General features: G+C 54.8%; 1 protein-coding gene across 4 annotated transcripts in view; it reads left to right on the top strand.

The window, feature by feature from the left end:
- VGLL4 (vestigial like family member 4) overlaps positions 1-22,586 on the top strand; it is a 162,894-nt gene that overhangs the window by 136,082 nt on the left and 4,226 nt on the right. For all 4 annotated transcript variants that reach the window (XM_039231267.1, XM_039231266.1, XM_039231265.1 and 1 more), the window contains one exon: positions 19,013-19,235. In XM_039231267.1, coding sequence (XP_039087198.1) covers positions 19,013-19,235 — 223 coding nt within the window. The remainder of the gene's footprint in view (positions 1-19,012; positions 19,236-22,586) is intronic.

Consider the following 22,586-nt stretch of genomic DNA (forward strand, 5'->3'; position numbering starts at 1 on the left):
GATTGGATTTGGGTGTATGTGTAAGACCTGGAGAGGTGACTGGCGTTACCCTGGTGACTGAGCGGTGAGGCCTGAGCTGTTGGCCCTGGTGCCTCTCTGCGCGCGGTGCTGAGCTCTGGGCCGCCGTGGGCGTGGCCCCAGGAGCTCCTCGCTCCCTCTCCCCCCGGTTGCCGAGGTCCTGGGGCTCTCTCTCTCTCTCTTTTTTTTTCTTTTCCAGGGTTGGTTGTTTAAACCCTCTTTCATTTCCAAGAAATGTAGCATGGTATCCTTCCAGTAAATTCCCCTTTTTCCCTTCAAGTAGCTAGCTTTGTTTTAGGTTGCTTATAACCAAAAGAACTTGTGAGCAAATGCAGGTATTTGGGTGGCTTACAATGTTTCACTGCTATTTGTGAAACTTCGGGGATGATGTGTGTGTCTACACATCCTTGTTCATATGTATTATATCCCATTTTTCTAGAAGTGGAATTTCAGGGTCAGAGGGCACCCATTTCTACTTTGGCTGGTTTATTCTGCCAACTCAGTCTCTGCTAGGTCCACTGATTTACATCCCCACTGGTCACCGTGCCCGCCTGTGTCCCTGGGTCATCACACAGGTGATACTTACCATGCATTTAATTTTTGCAAGATTCATAGGGAGATCCTTGTGGTAATTTGCCCTTTTCTTTCTCTCTGCTCCTAGGGAACTTGAATCATCTTTTCATATGCATATTGGTCATGTGAGTTTCTTTTTTTTAATATCAAATAATCACTTTATTTTTTTAATATTTTTATTTATTTCTAGGAGAGAGAGAGAGAGAGAGAGACAGCGTGAACAGGGGAGGGTCAGAGAGAGAGGGAGACACAGACTCTGAAACAGGCTCCAGGCTCCGAGCTGGCAGTCAGCACAGAGCCTGACCTGGGGCTCGAACCCATGAACCGCGAGATCATGACCTAAGCGAAAGTCAGACGCTCAACCAACTAAGCCACCCAGGCGCCCCTCACTGTACTTTTTCCATCTCCAGTTGCAGAACGTCAGGCAGAGATGTGCACGAAAAGAGGGGAAGGAGGTGGTGACTAAGTTGAGATGGTCCAANGCCCGACGCGGGGCTCGAACCCACGAACCGCGAGATCATGACCTAAGCGAAAGTCGGACGCTTAACCGACTAAGCCACCCAGGCGCCCCTGGCCATGTGAATTTCTTTTGTGACTTTATATCTTTGCCTTCTTTTTTTTTAATTAGGGTGTTCCTCTTAATGTGTTAGGACTTTTCATGTAAAGGATCCTTCATCAGATGTGTTAGGAAAATAAACATTTTCCTAATTTGTCCTTTGCTTTTCAACATTACTGTGTTTTTTAACTAGAGATGTTTAAAATTTGGAAGTGGTTGAATCATTCAGTCTTTTCTTTAATGGAAAAGGCTTCTCGAGTGTTCTGGAAAAGGCTTCTCGAGTGTTCTGGAAGGGACTGCGGTGTGTTGGTTAGTACCTGGTAACTTTTCATGGTAGGATAATTGTATCTGCTAAATGCATGTTATCTGTGACATGGAGAGAAGCCTATCATTTGTGTATTACTTCATTAGTTCATTGTATTCAGCATTTCCCAAGTGCCTGTCTTGTTGGTGGCCTGGGGGTTGTGGGTGTGCAGGGAAGGAGTCAGCCCTGGTTACCTGAGGGGGCCTAGCTGGGCCTGAGGAAGTGCTGGGTGTAGGTGTGAGGGGCCGGGGCACCGCCTGCCCTTTCCTGACTGGTCTCCTTTCTCCCTCCCTTCCCCCTCAAGGACATTTTTCACCATCATTGGGCGCCGTGAGTGGCCAGAGCACTTTCGGTATTTGGTTTAATAGCCTCTTGTTGGGTACCTTAAGTAAGCTCTGAAATCAGAAGTTTAAATTCTGTTGTTATTTAACCATTTTACCAGATGTTTCCTGTGGTTTGACAGATGTACCATTTATTCGAAAGTTACACTCCTGAGATTTCGAATGTTATGGACACGGTTGCTATAGACAATGATTCTGTCAGGGCAGGATTTGGAAGACAACTTTTGAATCATTTTTTGGTTGAAGATTTGTGTTTCAACCAGAACAGAAATGCTTGTCTTCCTAATCCGCGTTTCCTTTCTCTGTTAGGATTCTCATCTCTGGTTTATGAAAGACTAGAACCTCTTGATTATAGAGTTTGTTCCAATAAACACCTTTGTGCCTCAGTGGGGATTACGTTCTGAAAGCAGCTGGACTCCGGTACCTCCAGGTTTTGTTTGCAAAACTCACCTGGGTCGAAAAGAACTCAGGTGGTGGGCAGGAGATTTAAAGTGGGTTGAAACTCTGGCTTGATGCCCCCGTTGGTGGGCCGCTTGTCGCTGGGGTACCATTGATGGAGACAGTTTTTTGCGCGCACCGAACGCCCGCGAAGATGAAAGCAAGTACTGCTGGGGTGTCTCTGCCCTCCCCCTGCCCACAGGGGTGCCCTGCCTTCCCGCCCTGCCCACAGCGTTTCTCTGCAGCCTGCGTCCTCACAGCAAAGAGCCTCTGACCCAGGTTTGTGCTGGTGGGAAGGAAGCAGAAGGGAGTTGTTGCCTACAAAACGCAAGTGAGCTGAGCTGTGGCTGCAGCGGAGGACAGATGGGGATTTGTGACAAGCCTTCGCTCGGGGCCCAGAGCAAGGGAGCCGTGGAGCGGCACGCGTGGCTGTGGTTCCGTCAGGCCTGGCCGCCTTCTCCGGCCGCCTTCCTCTCCTGTGTGCCGTGTAGCCTTCTTTAGAGCTTTAGAAGAGCCTTATGCTATGGAAGATGGAGAAACAAAGGAGGAGGAAACAGCAGGCTGTAATTCTGACAGCAGATCTGTTTGCGCCCGAAATGGAGCTGTAATGATGCATGTAACGTTCTGGCAAGACACCCTCTGTAAATAAAGCCTCCCAGGAGTTACTAACCTCTCCCAGGACCCGCAGGAAACTCTTCCCTGCAGCGTGGGGGCAGGCGGGCCCCTTACCTTGCGACTCTCCTCCCGGACGGGGACTCTTATTCTGACAGGCGCTCTGCCTCCCCACTTCTGTGCCGGGCCTGCTTGCCAAGTTTGTGAGGCCCAGGGCTTTCTTGTGGGAGGACGCTGGGCTGTCTTCATGCTCTTTGGGAATGATTAAAGTGAGGTTAGTACCAAAAACCCTTTCATTTTATTCCCTTATCCTTGCTTTTTCAAACCAGATGGCAACCCTGTGTTTTCAGCTGTAATTAATTTAAACTCTGAGGCTGCGAGTCCTGGGAGAGGTAGAGGGGACTGTGCTCCGAAGGGACGGCGGCGATTGTCCTGCTCGGCGCTCTCCCCTCGCCGGATGGCACCTGGGCCCCGTCAGAGCCGTGTCCCCGGGGCCGCTTCTGAGAGGCCCTGGCAGGAGAGAGAGGGGCGGCCAGTGGCACGTGTGGGCCGTGAGGGTTAACGCACACGAGTGGCTGTCGCCTCAGTGGGTTGGCAGCAGTGGGGTTTCAGGTGGTGCCAGGCCCAGCGATCATGTGACCGCTTCCAGACAATGGTGCCCCGTGTGCGTGGCCTGCTGATTCAGGGACAGGGTGCTTGTTCTTGCTCCCTCCTGCCGCCAGGATGGCCTCCAGAAGGGGGGATGTTTTAGGTTTAAGATTTATTCTTAAAGAAAATTACAAGGGGAAGAAAAGCCCTTGGCTACAATTGCAGTCTGGAGGTTTTGACCTCAGCTATTTGACCACTTCCCTCTGTGGAAATTCTCCTGGGGTCCCCTCTCTGTAAGTTGCTTGAGACGCAGGATCAGTTAGGGATCGACAGGCCCTTCACCTTTAATAGAAAGTGAGCACTTTCTGATTCATGTCTCAGTCACTCGTCAGCCCCACAGAGGGGCCTACTACGCCCCTGCCCTCCTTGCTCTGAACTGACACTGCCCCCCAGAGCTGGGTGTCCAGGCGCCCTCACCTGCCCACACAGGTAGGCACAGCGGGCTTTCCGGTCCATCGTTTGAGAAGCACGTTTTCAGGGCGGTTGCGAGGCGTTGCGACTGAAGAAGATCTGTTAACGATAATATATGTGCAAAACACTGTAAAACTGCACGCTAATGTTATACAAGTGGTAGTTATTACTATTATTAACATTAGCCATCCTTGGATGACTCGAAGTCATTTTTAAAGGCCCGTAGTGAGAAATGAGAACCACAAGTATGTAGCTTGTGAGTCTCCAGAATGTTCACTGCTGCTGACAGCATCATCGGCTGCAGTCCGTGTGTGCGCCTGAGGTTGCTGACTGTGGAGAGGCGGGTCATAGATGGTCTTTGTTTATTTAATTTTAAAGTCAAATATTTACATTATTCATGAGTATTTCTCTCATGGGCTACTTGGGCTGTGTTTACCAACACTTGCATTTTTGTTGTCATCGTGGGCCAAGACCCATCCTTTTGGAAACCTTTTCTTTTTCTCCGGTAGAGAGGGACAAACATGGAGGTGATTCATCAAGACTTGTAGGACTAACCGTTCAACTTAGAATTTCCATTCGATCCAGCAAGTCCACATACTGGCATGTGCCCCAAACAGGTGAAAGTGGGGACTCAAACCAGTTTGTGCACACCCGTGTTCATAGCATTATTCACAACAGCCAATGGGGCGGGAAACAACCCAAATGTCCATCACTGGATGAACAGGTAAACAACATAGGTGTGCACAGGATGGAATGGTTATTCAGCCTTAACAAGGGAACACCGCTACGACACACGCTGTAACATGGATGAACCTTGAAGGCCTTCTGCCAGGTGAAATGTACACATTTCACAATGTCTACAAAAGATGAAATAGCACGCGATTCCGTTTATGCCAGGAGGGTGGCTGTAGGTGAAGGGGGGAAGAGAATGGAGAGTTCGTGTTTAATGGGGACAGAGACTCATTTTGAGACGATGAAAACATTCTGGAGCTGGATGGTGGTAATGGCTTCACAGCAATGTGAATATTTAATGCCACCCAATGGCGTCCTTAAAAAGACTAAAATGGCGAAGTTTTGGTGGATTTTACCACATTAAAAAACAAGAATCTTCAGTTTACTTGAACTTAATTAACTTCAGTTCACTTGAATAGACAATAATGAATCTGTTAGGTGGGCCATACACAGTCGGGGTGGGTGGTGTGTTAATAAGGAAGAGGTAAGTGGTTTGGAAGACGGAAGTCCAGCCCCCTGAGGAGATGATACTTGGTGCCTAATAACAGAATCACAGTGTGAGCATGGGGGTGGTGAATTTAATTTAAAGGGTAGGTAGCATTAACCATTATCCCTTGATTTTGAACTCAAGAAAAGGAGATGGGTGTGTCCCTGGGGTATTGGGTGGTCCTCTGAATTCTCCAAAGGTTTTCTAGAAACCTCAACTTAAGAGTTTGGGGAAAAGGCCATCTCCGTGTTGAACAGAATCACCAACTTCCCTGAGGTCCCTTTCTCCACTTCTTTTCCGAGTTTCAGGTTTAGGATATGTTCATGATTTTAATAGCCCAGGGTTTTTGTTTTTGTTTTTTTTTTATCACTCAGTCGGTGATGTAAAATAAAGCTAAGCAGACAACTTAGAGATAGTTCTGAATTTTATGAAGTTTGCAAATGAGAATATTTGTAAAGCAGTGCAACTTTAGGGACGCCTTGTGGCTCAGTTGATTAAGCATCTGATTCTTGATTTGGGCCCACATCATGATCTCATGGTTCATGAATTTGAGCCCCACATCTGGCTCTGCGCTGACAGCTTGGAGCCTGCTTGGGATTCTCTCTCCCCCTCTCTTTCTGCCCCTCCCCTGTTCATTTTCTCTCTCAAATAGATAAAAACTTTTTTTTTTAAACTGCAACTTTATAACTCCTACGAAAATGCAGTAGACCATCTGTGTGTGTGTGTGTGTGTGTGTGTGTGTGTGTGTGTGTGTGTGTGTGTGTTTCAGATCCCTTGGGAGCTTTGCTTTAGGAATAGAGATTGATGAGTGATTTCCCTATCAATTTTCAGCATATAATAGCCTTTCCAAGCATGTGAGGGTCCTCAAAACAATCTTTAATTCACATCTTGTGTGTGTGTGTGTGTGTGTTTCAGATCCCTTGGGAGCTTTGCTTTAGGAATAGAGATTGATGAGTGATTTCCCTATCAATTTTCAGCATATAATAGCCTTTCCAAGCATGTGAGGGTCCTCAAAACAATCTTTAATTCACATCTTGTTCCTATTTTATAATCTGTTAAAAAAAAAAAAAGAAAAGAAAAAAAGCTAACTTTTCCTCTCGTCTTTGAAAGATGGGCTTCTGACCGGACTGCTTGGGTGCTAAGAGGGGATTAATGCACTAAATGCCTCGCATTCGTGCACTCCATAATTTGCTCTCAGAAGGTCTTTGAGGTTCTTTATTACTCTTTTAAAGAATATTGGGTAGAGCCCTCATTATTTTATTAGAGGAATATTTAATCAGTTGATATATACAGTACTTAAATTTTCAAACTTTTTAGTATAGTTACATATAGTAATTTAACTCCATAATTTTGCCCACAAACTTTCTGATGTCAGTCAAGGTAGGTGGGTGGTTTCAAGAGAAAACTGGCTTTCTAATTTTTGTTTAGTGTTGAGTAAATGCACTGAATTAGAGGTTATCCTCTAGTATCAAGAAGTCATGAGATCCCTTGGAACTGGGGGCCACCAGCGTTGGGTGCACGAAGGCAGCCCATGGGTGTGTGTCGGGAAGAGGGAGTAGAAACAAACATAGGGCACGTGAAGGGCATTGGCCGGTTTGTCCGCGATGTGCGGTGCGTGTGATGCGACACAGAGTAACCTATCTGTAATTCTTGCCAAGGTGGGGTCACCTTGAATTTAAAGGAAGAAAGAGGAGGAATTTAGATGACCACACACCTTCTCTGTGACCCAGGTCCTGGAGTGACTGCTGCCATCCTGGCTAATGCTGATAAAAGTGTAGTTCCAGGTAACTGGGGCTGTTGAAATAATCCTGATTTCAAGCGTTCTATTCTCTTGACCTTAGCTTTTATTAGACCTCATGTCCTGATGTTTGGTTCAGAAATACGCTACCATACACCGAAGGGGATGCTCTTTTCCTGCGTGTTCTGTTAGGTCACATCTGGAGTATCAGGCTTAGTTCTGGGCACCGCACTCAAAGATGAATGTTCATTTGTAAGGCACGTGGAGGTGGGTGTCAGGATGGTAAGGGGTCCAGTACCATTTGGAGCAGTTCTTTGCTGGAGAGAAATGTGGGCATGGCAGGGCTGACATAGCAGTCTCCAGGGGGTTGGAAGAGGAAAGAGGCTTCGTTGAGTTTTTCCAAAGGGTTTCCAAAGGTTCAAACCTTTGACCAGAGAATCGAACTGGAAAGCAGATTCCGTTCACTAGGAGGAAGAATCCTTCATTGAAGTTCTTCAGTCATTGAGTGAATTGCCTGAAGAGAAAGTAGGTGCCCGTCCCCGAAGTGTTTAAGAAGTAGCCGCCCTCCACTTAGGGAATGAATGAGTCACTGGGGTGAAGGCACAGTATAGGGAATACGTCAGTGGCACTGCCATAGGGTTGTGTGGTGACAGATGGTGGCCACACTCGTGGTGAGGACAGCATAGTGTATAGAAGTATTGGATCAGCGTGTTGTACACCTGAAACGAATGTAACATTGTGCATCGACTGTGCTTTAACTAAAAAAAAAAAAAAAAGGGGGTGGGGAAGGTAGCGGTGTGGCCATCTTCGGGAGGCCGTGATTGCTCCTCCTCGCCTTCGTTCGCCGCCATCTTGCCACCTTACCACCTTACCGTGAAGCTTTCTTCCTTTGGGTAGCACAGAGCATCCAGTCTTTTTGCGAAACACCTTTGTAATAGTTTCCAACGATTTTCTGCAAAATGCAGAGTAAAAACGAAGAGCGAGCCTTCGGAAGAATATGAAAGGTGGCTTGGCACCAGCCTGGAAGAAGGGAAGCACAAACCATGATGGCAGATGTTTTAGACCCCGGCTTTCCCCGGGGTCTGCGGTGGTTGGAGCTGCCTCTGCTGTCACGTCACCAGCGTCCTGAGGGCCTCTGTCTTGTTCAGACCGGTTGGGGCTGGTTTTGCCCTGAGAATTCACTCAGGAGTTGGTTGCCGTGTACCAGGCACCTGCGGCGCGCGGACTCGTGTGAGCAGCGCGCCTGCGCAGAAGCCTCTCTGCCGCGTGTGCTTCGCTCCCGGTGGGGGCGGGGCAGTGGGGGGGGCTTCTCTCCCGGCCTCAGGCGGGTGCACAGCTAGGCAGGGGGCGCCCGTCCCCCGCCCCCTCCAGGAGGCGCGCAAAGCCGCGGGGCGCACACTCCGCGTTTCTAGCGTAAGTAGGTAAGGTGCTGCCCGTGGCCTGTGGGATTGGGGGGGGGGGCGGCAGGGGCGCTGAGCGCCGGGTGGACCCCCGCGAAGGCGGTGCTGGCACCCGACAGGCCCGCGCTCTCCCGCCCGCGTTCCCTAAATTAGGACGGCGGAGCAAAACGCCGCCACGTCGCCGCCTCTGTTGTTGAGGAGGGAGGTTGCTGTCCCTTCTAGGCCTTTGTCCGCCTCCGACGTCGCAGCTTCGTTTCGGAAGGGAAGACGCCATGCTTTCCTCCCGTGTCTGGCGCGAGGACTCCCGCTGATGCCGAAGCTACCACAGGGGTTGCCGCCTTAAAACTACCATCCACTGAGGGAAAACATAAGGGCAGGGCTGCTGTCATTTCATCAGCGGTAGGAGTTTTAAATCGAGTTAAATTTTACTCCTCTCAGCGACCTCTCCGCTCGCTTGAGGACTCTTGAGCGTCCACGTGTGCGACAGTCGCGTCCGGCCCGGGCTAGGCGGCGCTAAGCCCCCGGGCCCCGCGGCCCGCGTGGCGGGATGGGGCAGCTGCTCTCCGGTCGTGTCCTCGGGCCTGACCTCTTTTCCCAAACCTTTGTTTTCCCTCTGGTCTCAGCTAATGATGGAAAACGTGTGGACAGTTCCAGGCCAAGAAAACCAGTCCCTCGTTTACGTAGGGCTGAGCTGTCCGGAAGTGTGGCTGGAGCCCCCCGGTACCCGTGAGGGCTCTCCCCTGCCCGCCCACCTCTCTGGGAGTCTGGCCTTCCGTGGGTGACCGGTCTGGAAAGCTCTTCTTTGCGCAGCAGGTTGGGGGCAGGGCGTGCGGGGTGCCCGGTGTGTCCCACCCTCACTCGGGGCCTGTGTGCTCTTACTTTACACATGGTTCTAGCGAACCCACTTACTGGCTTCAAGGCCCAGCATGAGAAGGGGGGAGGGAGGAGGGCTCCCGGCAGCGGCAGGCACCCGTCTCCAGGAGGACACTGCCAACGGCTTCCCAGAAATGAAAGAAGTGAGTCGTCAGAAGGTTCAGACAGGTTTCTAACTAAAACAGTTTAAAGATGTTATATCCCTTACTGCTTCCATCTTGGTTCTATATAGAAGCTTTCTCTAAGTGGCTGTGATGGGTAAGTGCAACCCCATGGCTCCAGGGGACGTCATTCGGGGCTCCTGGGTGCCCCAGGGTCCCTCGTGCAGTTCTAGAGGGTGCAGTTCTAGAGGGTCCCCGTGCTCGAGGAAAAGACAGATCTCCTTTCCCCTGGAGTTGCCTCCAGGCTCCTGCAGAGAGAAGGGCAGGAGCTCACAAAACGCTCACTAGGCCTGACCTGCTGGAGGAATGGAAGGAAGTCTGCGGAATCTGGAAGGCTCGAGAATACATGGAGATGTTGTTATGCTGATTTAGTGCCTCCCCTGCTTGAGATGGCTTTGATTGGAAACCCCTGACTCATTTATGCAGACGGAGTCCAAGTCCATAATCACAGAAATGTCACTTAGATGCATAGCCCCTCTTAGGCCGTCCAGTGTTTGCGATTCCCCTCCGCCCGGCACCAGAGCAGTGTGCTATTTCTGAAACCCTTGCGGGCAGTTTGCGCAGAAGAGGAAAGGTTGGCTTCATTCAGGTCCCTGCTTTGCCACCTACCCGCTGCTCCGCCTCTGACCTCCTGCCCCCCCCAATTCCAAGGGAACAGTGGCGGATGCCCCAGAGGGTGGGCCCAAGCATTGAACGTGAGGAGGGGACGGCGCTCACAGCTGGCCCGTGGGCTCAAGGGCTTGGTTATCAGGGGCCTGTCAGCGTAGGAATGATGGGAAGATCCGGTGGGTCATTCGTGCCTTCATCTGTCCAAAATGTTACTGAGCCAGAAGGTTTTGGATTATAACTCGGCCAACAAGCTGTTTCCCTCTGGTTTGTGGGGGCAGATGGGGGATGCCTTTTCCTGGCTTCCTGAGTTGCTCTTGGAGGTGAAGTCAGGGGGCAGCTTCTTACTGGCAGGCCTGGCCTCACACACACTGTCTCAGCTTGTGTTGTCATTTCTCGGTGCTCATGAAATATGCCTCATAATGACAGGCTTGCATGACGCAAGGTCCAGTGGCTCTTAACCTCTTGAAAACATTTGGGGGGGGGGGGTTGTGTGTGTGTGTGTCATAGATAAAGCAGAAACAGCCATGACTGGAGAATATGTAAAGATGTATAAAGCAACGGCAGCAAGAGGCCGTGGAAATTGTATTCATTTCCCAGGATCGCCTCTGACGGAGGCCAAAAAGTCCAAGATCAAGGTGTCAGCAAGGTGGGTTCCTTCCTGAGGGCTGTGACGGTGAATCTGTCCTTGCTGCTCTCCTCGCTTCTGGTGGCCTCCAGCGTTCCTTGGTTTGTAGGTGGCCCTCTCCGCGGGTCGTCGCGTTCCCCCCTCTGCGTGTTTGTCAGCTTGTCCTCACTGCCCCGTTTGTCAGTTCTCCAGCCATCCCGGGTTAGGGCCCACTCTCACGGCCTCGTGGTGACTAGATTATCTGCAGAGACTCCGAGTCAGGTCACAGCTACAGGTCCTGGGGGTTAGGACTTCAACCTCCTTTGGGGGAAGCACGATTCAACCTGTAGCAAGTGAAAAGCAAAGGAAGTAGAACGCCCCGTACTTATGTGTGAGGAGATACGCGCCCCTGCGCCGCAGCCTGAGAAAAGTGAGTCAAGAGCCAGGAGGACTGACTCCACCCCCCAAGGACAGCGGTGAGGCGTGGCTGGCAGAGGCGGGGACAGGGTGGATGGCCCGTCACAGAGGGTTTGGTTGACATCTCTTGAAGTCTAGAAGGTGGTGAGCTCCGTAACCCAGCAGCGTACTCTAGATCTCCACCTGAGAGATCCCGAGAGACCCTCGCACCCAGGCAGAGACGCGCAGGGGTGGAGAGGCCATGGGGGTGTGTATAACGAGGAAAAGTCACGCAGGGCCTGGGCGCCTGTCAGAGGAGTGGGTAAGTACCCTTGGGGGGTGCCTGTGAAGCAGTGCCCCACAGCGGCTGGTTACTGGATCTCTGGGTCAGAAGGTGGGGAGGCCTCAACACCACTCGAGGGAGGAGAGCGTGGTTGCCGCGCAGTCGGTACAGAGTGGTACCGGGTGTAAAATGTGCCCCGGGGCTGCCTGGCCCGCTCGCTCCGCGCCCGGGAGTCGGAATCTACATTTCTGCTCAGGTCCTGGTCTCATTGTGAGTAGGAGTCCCACCCATCGGGCACAGAGCCTGCCTGGGATTCTCTCTGCCTCTCTTTCTCCCTCTCTCTCAAAGTAAACAAATAATAGATAAATAAACAGAATTTTTAAAAAGCGTGCCACATACTGTTTACAGATCTTCTCCTATGTGGTGAGAGTTCGTGAGCACGAAAATTCCCCAAATACAGGACAGCGGCGCCTGTAGAGATGACTAGGGGGGACGAGCCTGAGGGGTCACAGAGGAAGGGCTTCAGCTGTGCCTGCCTGATCTGCGGTACCGATGGCCACCAGTGTTTCCCGTAAGAGGAAAGAGAAGGTCTGAAGCGAATACAATATGAAATTTCGTTTGTTAATCCTGGGTGGTGGGTTCATAGGTCTTGGTAGTTTTCTCTGCCATTCTCCCCTGCTTTCTAGAAGGAAAGACGGGGCACCTGGGTGGCTCAGTCAGTTGGGCGTCTGACTTCAGCTTAGGTCATGATCTCACAGTGTGTGGGTTCGAGCCCTGTGTCAGGCTCTGTGCTGACAGCTCAGATCCTGGAGGCTGCTTCGGATTCTGTGTCTCCCTCTCTCTCTGACCCTCCCCTGCTCATGCTATCTCTCTCTCTCTCTCTCTCAGAAATAAATTTAAAAAAAAAAAAACATTAAAAAGAGGGAAGGACAGAAAGGAAAGGCTTTGGAGCCAAATAGAAATTAGAATCTTGTTCTTTTCTGGTTTTGCAGCTTAGGATGAACTACACAACCTCTCTGAACCTGTTTGCTCCTCTGTAAAATGGGCATGATGATACTTATTTTGTAGCATAGTGAGGGATTTAGTAACACATTAAGGTCTGGAATATGATCTGGCACATAGCATTCAATAATTGATAGTTCATGGTAATAAAGATAAGGTAAATAGAGGGATTCCCTAACTACTTAGTGCACTGTATTTTGGACACTGCTTTCTAAGGGCATAAGGACAGCATTGCAGTGGTATATGCTTCCCACGGGGGCTGCAGGTCACAAATGTCATGCGGTAGAGCAAATGAGGAGTGTGGCTCGGTTCCCTGTCAGTATTCTTTGAAGTCTGAACTCTGAGGGGGGGTGCTCCCGTTGTAGGGGAGTCCTGGGGGGGGAATGTTAGGTGGGGGGAGAAATGGGGCAACAGTGTCTAATTCACCAGTTGGATTGCCCTTCAGGCGCAGGTTGGATTCCCTTGAACCTTTGAGGGTGGCAGGGCTCCGGCTTTTGTCTTGATTGTTAAGTGACATTAAGGGATGGCAGTTGTCCCATGCAGCACAGTCCCCCCCTGCAGTTACGGGCAGTCTGCACCTGCTTTCCCCTGCTGCCCAGGGCGTGCTTGTGACTGAAGCAGAGGTCGCTGGTTGTCCTCTGTCTTTGGGACACCGTGAATGGCAGGATTTCCCAACTTCTCTTGCCTGTGACACGCAGCTCATCATTTTGTACCCGGGAGGGTGTCTGCCTTCCCTCTGTACTGCGGTGCCCTGGTGCTGTCACCACCCCCTCTGCTTCCTGTCTCGAGTTGCTCCTAAGGAGTGACAGGCTTGCGCAGGATCCTTGGGGCCACACCCAGGTGCCCTCTTGCGTGTCGGGAAGCTGTGAATTACCCTGCTCACAGGGAGAAAGCAGGAGGTGGTATGTGAGGTTTGGATGGCTCAGGGACAGTGCAGGGTTGGGGGGGGGGGTAGTTAGACAGAGAAGGCATTGCACTACTGCTTATTCTCCATGTTTAAATGCTCCCTGAATTCTGCTTTCTCAGAGAGTCTGTCCATAGGAATTGCCTCTGAAATGTCCAGAGTTCCCACTTCATTCACCACAGATGCTGTTCACTAGACAAGCACAGAACGTAGGTTCTTTAATAACTCACTTGTTCGCTGTGTGCTCAGCCCTGCGCAGGGTCCTGGGGAGACGATGGAGCACGGGGCACAGCACCCCACCCCTGGAGCGCCCCCTGGAGCCAACCGGAGGGAGAGCAAGGCCTGCGGCACACACAGGGCGGGGGTGGGGGGTGAGCCCTGGAGGGCTGGCCCCCGACACGCATGTCCATGTTCCCTCCACCCTTGCAGTCCCGTGGGGGGGGGTGGCAAGCAGGAGGTGGTGCAGGGCCATCCTGGGGAACCGGGCTGGGATGGCTGATGTCCTGTCCCCACATGCTCCTGGCCTGCAGGAGACCACCTCCACCTGCATAAACCCAGGAAGTGACGGGGCGGGGGCGGGGGGGGTGCTTTTTGGTTTCAATTAAAAAAATTTAAAACTTTAAAAATATTAAAAACTAAATAACTATTATTTTTAGTTGTGGTAAAGCATATTTACTGTACAGTGTGCCGCTCTAGCCGTTTTTTAAAAGTGTATTGTATACACTTTTATCAGCACAGAGCCTGACGTGGGGCTCAATCCCATGGTTTAGTAATCCCTCTACCCGGTGTGGGGCTGGAACTCATGACCCAGAGATCGAGAGTCACATGCTCAGGGCACCTGGGTGGCTCAGTGGCTGATCGTGGAGCCTGCTTGAGATTCTCTCTCTCTTTCTCTGGCTTTCTGTCTCTGACCTTCCCTCATTCATGCTCACCTTCTCACTTGAGTTCTCTTAAAAAAAAAAAAAAAAAAAAAAGCCACATGCCCTTGCAACTGAGCCAGGCAGGCACCCCATTAGCCATTTTTATTAAAAACATTTTTTTAATGTTTATTTTTGAGAGTGAGAGAAACAGCGTGAGCAGAGGAGGTGCAGAGAGAGAGGGAGACACAGAATCTGAAGCAGGCTCCAGGCTCTGAGCTGGCAGTCAGCACAGAGCCCGACACGGGGCTCGAACCCACGAACCGTGAGATCATGACCTGAGCCCAACCAAGTTGGACACTTAATGGCCACCCAGGCGCCCCAGCCATTTTTTTTTTTAATGTTTACTTTTGAGAGAGAGGAAGAGCCTGCACACAAGTCGGGGTGGGGCGGAGAGAGAAGGAGAGGAGACAGAGGACCCAAAGCGGGCTCTGTGCTGACAGCCAGGTAGGGGGGCTGGAACCATGAGATCATGACGTGAGCCAGAGTCTGACACTTAACTGACTGAGCCACCCAGGCGCCTCCTCGCACCCCCTCCACCTTCCCCTGCCATTTTTAACCTTCTCTTCAGTGGCATGAAGTGTGTTGTCTGAGGAAGCTTTTTTAAAATCAAAGATGCTTTATTGAGTTGATAGTTCATGCTAGAGTGTGAAGGTTTGTTACTGTCCTGTTGGTTTCCAGAGGGTGACGCTCCCATAAGGAGTGAAATGGGAGTAGGAGGAGGACTGTGCTGGGGAGAGGATTGCATCTGCACCCCAACCCTCACCTCCTGGGCCACTGCTCCCCTCACCTCACCTCTGCTCCTGTCTCCTTCCTGCTTTGAACTTCTGTCTGCACTAAGCCTTTGTGTACCAGCGGAGGCTGCCACAGACCCTCAGTTCACCCCTGCCAGGACTGGTCTGGCACCCCACAGGGCCATCTGTCACTTCAGGGATGTTCTGTGTGTCACCGGGACCCGTCACCGGTCTGAGTGGGCTCCACCGTACTCACCTGGGCCGAGAGGCCTGCAGCATGGGGCCCCCGGGGCCCAGAATATTTCCTCGAAAGCACTGCCTAAAATGTCTTACACCCGATCTCTCCCCCTGCTGAAGAATTTACACTCACATTGGTTTATTTAATGGCCATCAATAGTTAATGGAATTCCGTCAAGGCCCAGGAATATCAAGTGGAACCTTCTCGAGGGTCTGGTTTCAGCTCCAAGCACCTGTTTGTCTAAAGGCAGGGTAATCTCATTTTAATGACAGTACAGATGGACACAGTGCACTTTTTTATGCGATGGATTCTCCCATAGCCTGGCCACTTGGACTCCTGCATGCTTCCCCGGGTGCAGCAGACACTTCCAGTTCCTCAGCTGGAGGTGTGGTGCAAGGGGGCACATGGTACCCGTGCCCCAGGACACCGGGTTACCCACCCCCCCACTTCCTCTCCCCTGAAACACGGCCAGTCTGGCCCCAGGACCGCCGTGGGTTCTCAGGGAGGGGCTGGGGAGCCGCGGAGGCCTGGCATCCAGGCACCTGGGGCCCGTCAGGCTCCGACGGGGCTGCAGTCGGTTTTTCCTGAGCAGACTCCGTCTGTCCGTCCGACGGGGTGCCTTGGCCCTGGCGGGCAGGAAGGGTGCGGTTTGTGTGCCGTCCGTGAGAGCACAGGACGCTCAGGGAGGTGGCGGGGCCTGGGGCGTGATTCACGGGGGAGGGGAATCTGGGCACCAGTGCCTGTCTTCAAGCTCCCGGAAGCAGCGAAGTGAGCTGGAGATGTGAGTAATGCATCATTTTACCAAAATTAAACACCAGGTTCTTGGGACATTTTCTTCCTGTGTCTCCCGTGTCTTGTCTGGTCTATGATGTCCCGTGGTGTCATGTTCGCAGCTCATCGCATCTCTGGTTAGCTGCCCCACCGCTCTCCTCCTGCTCCCCGGGGCGGTGTGGGTGCAGAGCGGGTCTTCGAGGCACGCCCCGTCTCCACCCGTGCCCTGTTAGCCGGGTGCCTTTGGACCATGCACTTCTGCTGCCTTTGGGCATCCCTTCCTCTGTACTGTGGTTTACTCATCCCCACGCCTCTGTTGACCGTCAAGAGGCTCGGCTGGGTTAATACTCGTCACTGGCTTTGTCAGTATTGAGGTGCCACTCGGGAATGAGGTTGGGGGGATCGGTGGTGCTGTAGGTCTGTGCTGGCGAATCTGATGGTGGATGGGGTCAGGTACTGCCTGAGCTTCAGGCCACCCCTTCCCGCCAGCCCCGGCGACTCTGCATCCTCTGATTTCGCCAGCATCTTCTCTGGGGCTGTGGTGTGGCACCTGCCGGCTCTCCCTGGCTGTAGCGGTCACATGCGAGCCTGCCCCCCCCCCCCGCCCCCCGGCCTCTGCCTCCGCACAGCCGGGTCATGAGTGGGACCCCGCGAGAAGGCAGGGCTGTGTCTTACTTTCTGTAGCCTTCACAGGATAGGGGCTCAGTTAACACTGCTTGGTAAGCTGGAGTCTGAATTGGACAGAGGCAGCTTCGGACTGGGAAGTTCATCAGGCCGTGCAGGGTTTCTGGACTTTGTGCAGCGGCTCCAGGAGCCCCGTTGTGACAGGCAGGGAGAAGAGCTTCTCAGGGGAGCAGTTGACGCATCTTGTCAAGCACCACATTTTATCCACATTGGGAAGCAGACCTGATACTGGAGATGAGAATTGCGACAATGTGGTTGTTTCCTAGTCTGATAGATTGTACGTTGGGCGATAAATTTCCATTTCGGTCAAGTCCAGTTTATCTTGGGTTCGACTGGCCGGCTGGAAGCCTGTCCTGTGGAACGTTGTCGTCTCTGCGGTGTGATTTTGGCTCCTTGCTCTCGGAGCCCTGGGAACGCCTGCGATATCTTCTGAATCATCACAGGAAGATGGAATTGTGGACAGGCTGGCTTCAAAATTGAGGCTATTTGTTTTGTTTTTGTTTGGTTTGTAATTCTTTGAAAATCGTCGGGGTGTATGTGGCATCTCTGGAACTATTTGACCAGAACGCAGACTCCCACGGTTGTCTTAATAGGCTGAGAATTTCTCCTCTGGCTGCTTTTAAGTCACTCTCTGTAGTCAACCCAGAGGATAAGGGGGAGGAAAGGCAGCCGTAAATGAAGCGCTGTGGCCTCTGCAGGGCACTCCTCAGCCCGCGGTTGGTGCGTCCCACCGTGCGCACGGCCTCAGCGTCCTCTCCTCCCTCCGCTCCACGACCACGGTGCCTGCCCTTCCTGCCATGGTCTCACGTGTCCCGCTTCATGTTCCCTCACGGTCCTCACTGCGGACCTGCCCCGCTGGGGCGCATGCGGGGCAGTGAGGGTACAGGGTGAGCAGGGCTCGGTGTGGTCCCAGAAGCCCCCCCGGGGGGCTGGTGCCCAGATGAAGAGACATCGTTAATAGTGGTGTGATGACTTCTTCATTAAAGGTTTGCTCGGGGCACTCGGGGATCCAGAGCACAGCGCCTGAAGTTGCAGGCACGGCTGGCAGCGAGTGCTGTGTGTGCGTGCGTGCGTGCGTGCGTGTGTGTGTGTGTGTGTTGGCCGGGCATGCGCACACACCGTCAGCCGCAGAGTGGTGCGTCTCACCTGGAGAGCGGCAAGTAAACGGTTGGACCTGCCGAGCACAAGGCGTGGGGCGTGGGGACGGAAAGCTGGCGCGGCGCTGCTGAAAGCGGTGACTAAGGGCGAGACGTGGTGGGGTCTGTGCTGTAGAAAGATCACACTGGGATGAATACAAGCAAAGCAGGACGTGGGCGTCAAGAGGGCACGTCGTCTGAGTGAGGTGTCCTGCTGTCACCAGTGGGGGAAACCGGGCAGGGGTGTATGGGATCACCGTGTGCTAACCTCCCGCAGCTGACTGAGGCAGCAGGGGGAGGAGGCCCGCCTGCGTGTGTGAGACCCTGACTTCCCCGTTACCGGATTCAGGCCGAGAGGCAGGCTGGGACTGGTTTCTCTGGGTGTCTTGTGCGTGAGCCCCGGCTTCTCCGCCGGTGCCCGCCGAGGCGGATGCTTGCTGTGGGCTGAGAGTTGTCTGCATCCCTTAAAGAAAGGTCACTGGAATCATCTACCCCGTTTCTAGTTAAAAGACTTCTCATTTGTTAAGTAAGAAAGATAGTGCTGGCAGTAAGGAACGTGGTGGACTGTGGGCGCTGAGACCCGAGGCAGAAAGAACCCCAGGAATGAACGGAGGGGAAGGGGCGTGGCTGAGCCCAGAACGGCATTCGTGGGCTTCTGTCGGCTGAGCCGTAGCAGTCACCCACGCTGCAGCATCTTGAGTGGATGCAGCGTAGGGTGCTGGCTGTGGGTCCTCAGGCTGCAGGTAGGGGTGGTGCGCACGGCCCCCTCCATGTTCCACACGGCACCTGCCTCGCGCTGGACGTGCAGCGGGGGCTGCCGGAGCGCCAGGCCAGGACTCCCGCAGGCGGACTGCGGCGGCGGCCGTGCTCCCGATGGTACAGCTGCGCGCTCGGGGCCAGGCCAACGGCCCCGGCTGCCAGCCAGGGGGACACCACCGCCCTGAGTCTCGGTTCTGTCATCTGGACAGGAGGCCGTGGTGGCGCCTCCTTCGCGCTGTTGGGAAGCTGTAGAGAGTTCGTGCTGCCAGGGCTTCGAACGAGATCCGCCACACTGGAGGCTCCGGAGCCCGCGGGCTGCATCCCCAGGCTCCGAGCAGGTGGAGTGGATTACGGAAGGGCTCTGAAGGGCCCGTCCCGCGCAGGGGTGCCGTCTTCTCTGGATGGCCCCACGGGGCCGACTGCAGACCCTGGGGGGCTGCTTCCACCCCGCAGCTCTGGAGTCACACCGACCTGGGTGAGCACGGGGGGCGGGGTGTCCTCCACTTACCGGTGAGCCCTTTGGCCTGAGCCTGAGCACCTGGAGATGAGGAGGAAACGTTTATCCCCCAGCGCGTTGAAGAATTACGTGATCAGCGGGAAGCGTCCGGCGTAGGGCCGGTCCACGCTCCACCATTCAGGAGGTGGCCGGTATTTGCATCTGAGCGCCCGTTCCTCTTTTTCAGGAACAAGACTGCCAATGGGGACTGCCGGAAAGACCCCCGGGAGCGCAGCCGCAGCCCCATCGAGCGTGCCGCGGCCCCCGCCGTGAGCCTGCACGGCAGCCACCTGTACGCGTCCCTCCCCAGCCTGAGCATGGAGCAGCCCCTGGCGCTGACCAAGAACAGCATGGACCCCGGCAGACCGGCCGGCCTCTCGCCCACGCTGACCCCCGCGGAGCGGCAGCAGGTACGCCTTTGTCCCGGAAGGCCCAGGTTGGTGGCCGCTGGTCGGTCCAGGGGCGAGGGGACCGCCGCCTGGCTGGAGAGTAGGGGCCGGAGGGCTGCGAAGGGGGGCGGCGGGAGAGACGGTGCGCAGCCTTGGTCCCGCCCGCACTGGGAAGAGGGGGGAATGGCCGTAGCAGGGGTCCTTGTCCCGAGCGAGTGCCCCCTCATGCCGTATTCCCCCTGCCCCCACCCCCCGCCCCGCGTGCCTGGGCCTCGCCTCCGGGATCACGCCTTGGACCAGACGTTTGACGTCTCCGGGGCGGAGTTTCTTTGCCCGGCAGGGTTGGTTTAGATTAGGTGCATTTTCAGGAGTCTTTTCTCGGCGATTCGGTTTCTAGGAGGATCGAGGAAAATTCTGCATTTCCCTGTTCTAAGGTCACACCGATGAAGCTAAATGTCAGGTTGCTTTGCTCTGGGTTGGAATTCTGTAAAGTCAGTGGTCAGAGAGGGTATTTGCTCATGCTGGTGAGAATTCTGGGACTGGCAGATAGGGATGTTTTTTATTAAAGGAAAAGAAGGAAATCAAATTATTACTTAATAAACACAGTTTGCTTGATTAAAAAACCCAATATTTCAAAAGTGGGGCTCCTGGGGAAATCTGAAAGGAAGCATTGGCGTTGAGGCTTGGAATCCCTGCAGGAGCCCGCGGTGTTTCTCTCTGAGACGTTGGGGCCTTGTGCCCTGATAGGCCCCGAGTCCGCGTCTGCTGGAGACGACTGGCAGTGAGTGGACGAAGGTGCTTGTCCCGAGGAGACACCGCGGGCAGCCGGAGGCCCGGCTCCGCTTCTGGGCGCCCCTCTGCTCCCCTGCGCACATCTCCAATCGAGTCTGTAGTAACTGCCGTGGGCCTGGCCTCGGCGTTGGAGGAGGCCGTGCCAGGGCCTGTGAACCCAGCGGGGCCGGCGGACGGCTGCGTTTCCCACGTGGGAGGTGGACACCCATGTCCCGCCTGTCTCGTTCCTTCACATAACGGAGCCGGGTGGACGGCTGCCGTGTGTGAGGATGCTAGAAGCTCGTCAGGCGAGATGAGGGCGCTCCCAGTCCTAGTCTAGAAGAGACCGGTCATCCAGCAGCTCTGTTAACGTGCCTGGGGACGGCCACTTGCTGCACACGGACTAGTCCTGCCCGGGCCTCGGGCACGCGGCACAGCTCTGGAGACACGGGCACACATGAGCGGGGTGCAGTTCCAGCCTGCAGTCTAGTCCGGGCAGCAGGTGTGTGCAGAGGGCCGCGCTCAGAGCCCGCAGAGAATTCGATTCTAGGATCAGGGAATTCAGCCCTCCGGCTGCCGTGGGGAGTCCCTCGGCGAGGGCGGCGTGGGATCCCCCTGGGAAGGTCAGTCTCCGAGCCCGTGGTGGCTTCGGGGAAGGAGCCCCTGGGGCCGTGTCTGCCCAGAACAGCTGTCTCTGTAGCTTTGGTGGGTTGGCTTGGATCGTGGGTTTCCATGACTTTGAGGGTCTTCCGGTTGGTTTGGGTCACGCTTGCTGTGTGAGAGTGTGCCTCTGGACAGGGCGACTTGGCTCTTCTAACCGAGGTCTCCCTGAGCCTACTGTAAAGCGTGTCTGGCCGCCCACCCCGGCAAGAGGGTCCCTGGGCGTCAGATGTGCCGTGGGGCCCCGGAGCGGTTTCCTAGGATTGAGGACCTGGAACCCCCACCTGAGTTCTTGGGGGAGTCCTGGATGGAGAGCGAAGCCAGGGGCTGTGGAACGGGTGACAGCTTTCCTGGGACAGGCGCTTCGCCTGTGGCTTTCCCGACGTGGTGGCCGCACCCCTAAGCTTTCATTTAAGGTTGGGGTTGGGGGTGAGGCAGAGCTCCTCAGCGTGTTTCCTTCATGTGGGAGCCGTTGGCTGAGCTCCCTCCGGGGTCGGCGCCGTGGGGCCTGACCGGGCACCGGAATCGGAGGTTCTGCTCAGTTGTTACCGGGTTCCGGGCCCGGGACTCTGCCCACTACACAGAGGTGAGCACACGGTCCGCTCAGGCGGCCGCCCATTTCCTGGGACTCTGTTTCGTTGGTGAGCAGCCAAGGAGGCACTGCTTGTCCCTCCTTGTGCGGCGGATGGCGGCGTGGCCCGGGTGGGGGGCTGGGGGGGGAGGCTGCCCCCTCCTGTCCACGTGCACATGCACGGTGTGCCCTTCATCTCCGGAGGTGCCCCCGAGACGGACGTTAGAAGGTCCTCATGGCGCCGCCCCCCGCGTCGGGGGTGCTGCCCTGCTGGCCCCTGCCAGGCGGCCTGCCCGTCCCGGAGCGGCCGAAACAGAGGCTGCGCATTGACTTCATTCTCCCAGCTTTATTCCAAGCTTCCCTAAAATCGCTCTAGAGCACTTTCCGTTTCTTCACCTTCCGTGACCCCCTCCCCAAAACACGTCCCCGCTTTGCGACACTGCGTTAGTCAGGACTCCAGTTCCAAGGAGCAGAAACCAGCCTGAGCTGACGGAAGCACAAAAGGAAGGGAGGTTTACTGGGACAACCCGGGGCGTCTCCTGGAGCCCAGGGTTACGGGTCCAAGCAGTAGCAGGAAGGAAGGGCCAGCCCTTGCCTGGGAGAGCGGGTGGGGAAGCCAGGCCCTCCCGCCCCTGGCTCTGTGCCACTCCGGGTCCCCGCTGCCCGCCACCCGCCAGCCCGCCACAGCCAGCCCACGGCTCCTGAGGCCAGTCTTGAATCTCCTGCTGAGGCTGGCTTGGTAGTGGGCCCCGCGCCTGGGTCAGATTTCCAGCTTGGCCAGCGGGGCAAGGCCCCCTTACCCTGCCCCATGGAGGGAGCGCGGGAGGCGGGGGCACGCGGGCTCGGCCTTAGAGAGACCCTTCAGAAGGTGGGCTGCAGGCTGCCCTCCCGGAGTCCGGAAGGGCAGGACTCCTCTGTCACCACAGGCTTGCGCCCCCCCCCCCCCCCCCCCCCCGCTCACGCCAGGCAGTCCTCCACCCCCTCTTCAGCTGCTCTTCTTCCTTTGTCCCACGTGGAGAAATGGAGGCCAGAGGGGTGCAGGCGGAGGGCTGGCTTTCACCACGGGGTGAGGCGGGGCTCCCCGGCCTCAGAGCCTTGTTCTCGCGGCGCCATTGTTGTCCACACCAGGGCGGGCCGCACGCACTCCGTCCCCATGGCTGGTGTGTTGAGCTAGTAGTGAAACTCCCAGTTTCTGCTTCACACGCTGCTGCTAAGCCACGTCTCCCCCCACCTTGGATGCGAGTAATTCCGTGCTGGACCCGAGCACGGCGTGGCCCATCCTCGTGGGTCCAGATCTTTATCACAGAACGTGTTTTCCAGTCCTGCTCCTTTCCCGTCAGGGGAGGTTGGCTGCGCACGCCTTCTGTATC

Source organism: Hyaena hyaena, unplaced genomic scaffold (assembly GCF_003009895.1).
Source record: "Hyaena hyaena isolate Hyena2069 unplaced genomic scaffold, ASM300989v1 scaffold_56, whole genome shotgun sequence".
NCBI classification, from domain to species: domain Eukaryota; kingdom Metazoa; phylum Chordata; class Mammalia; order Carnivora; family Hyaenidae; genus Hyaena; species Hyaena hyaena.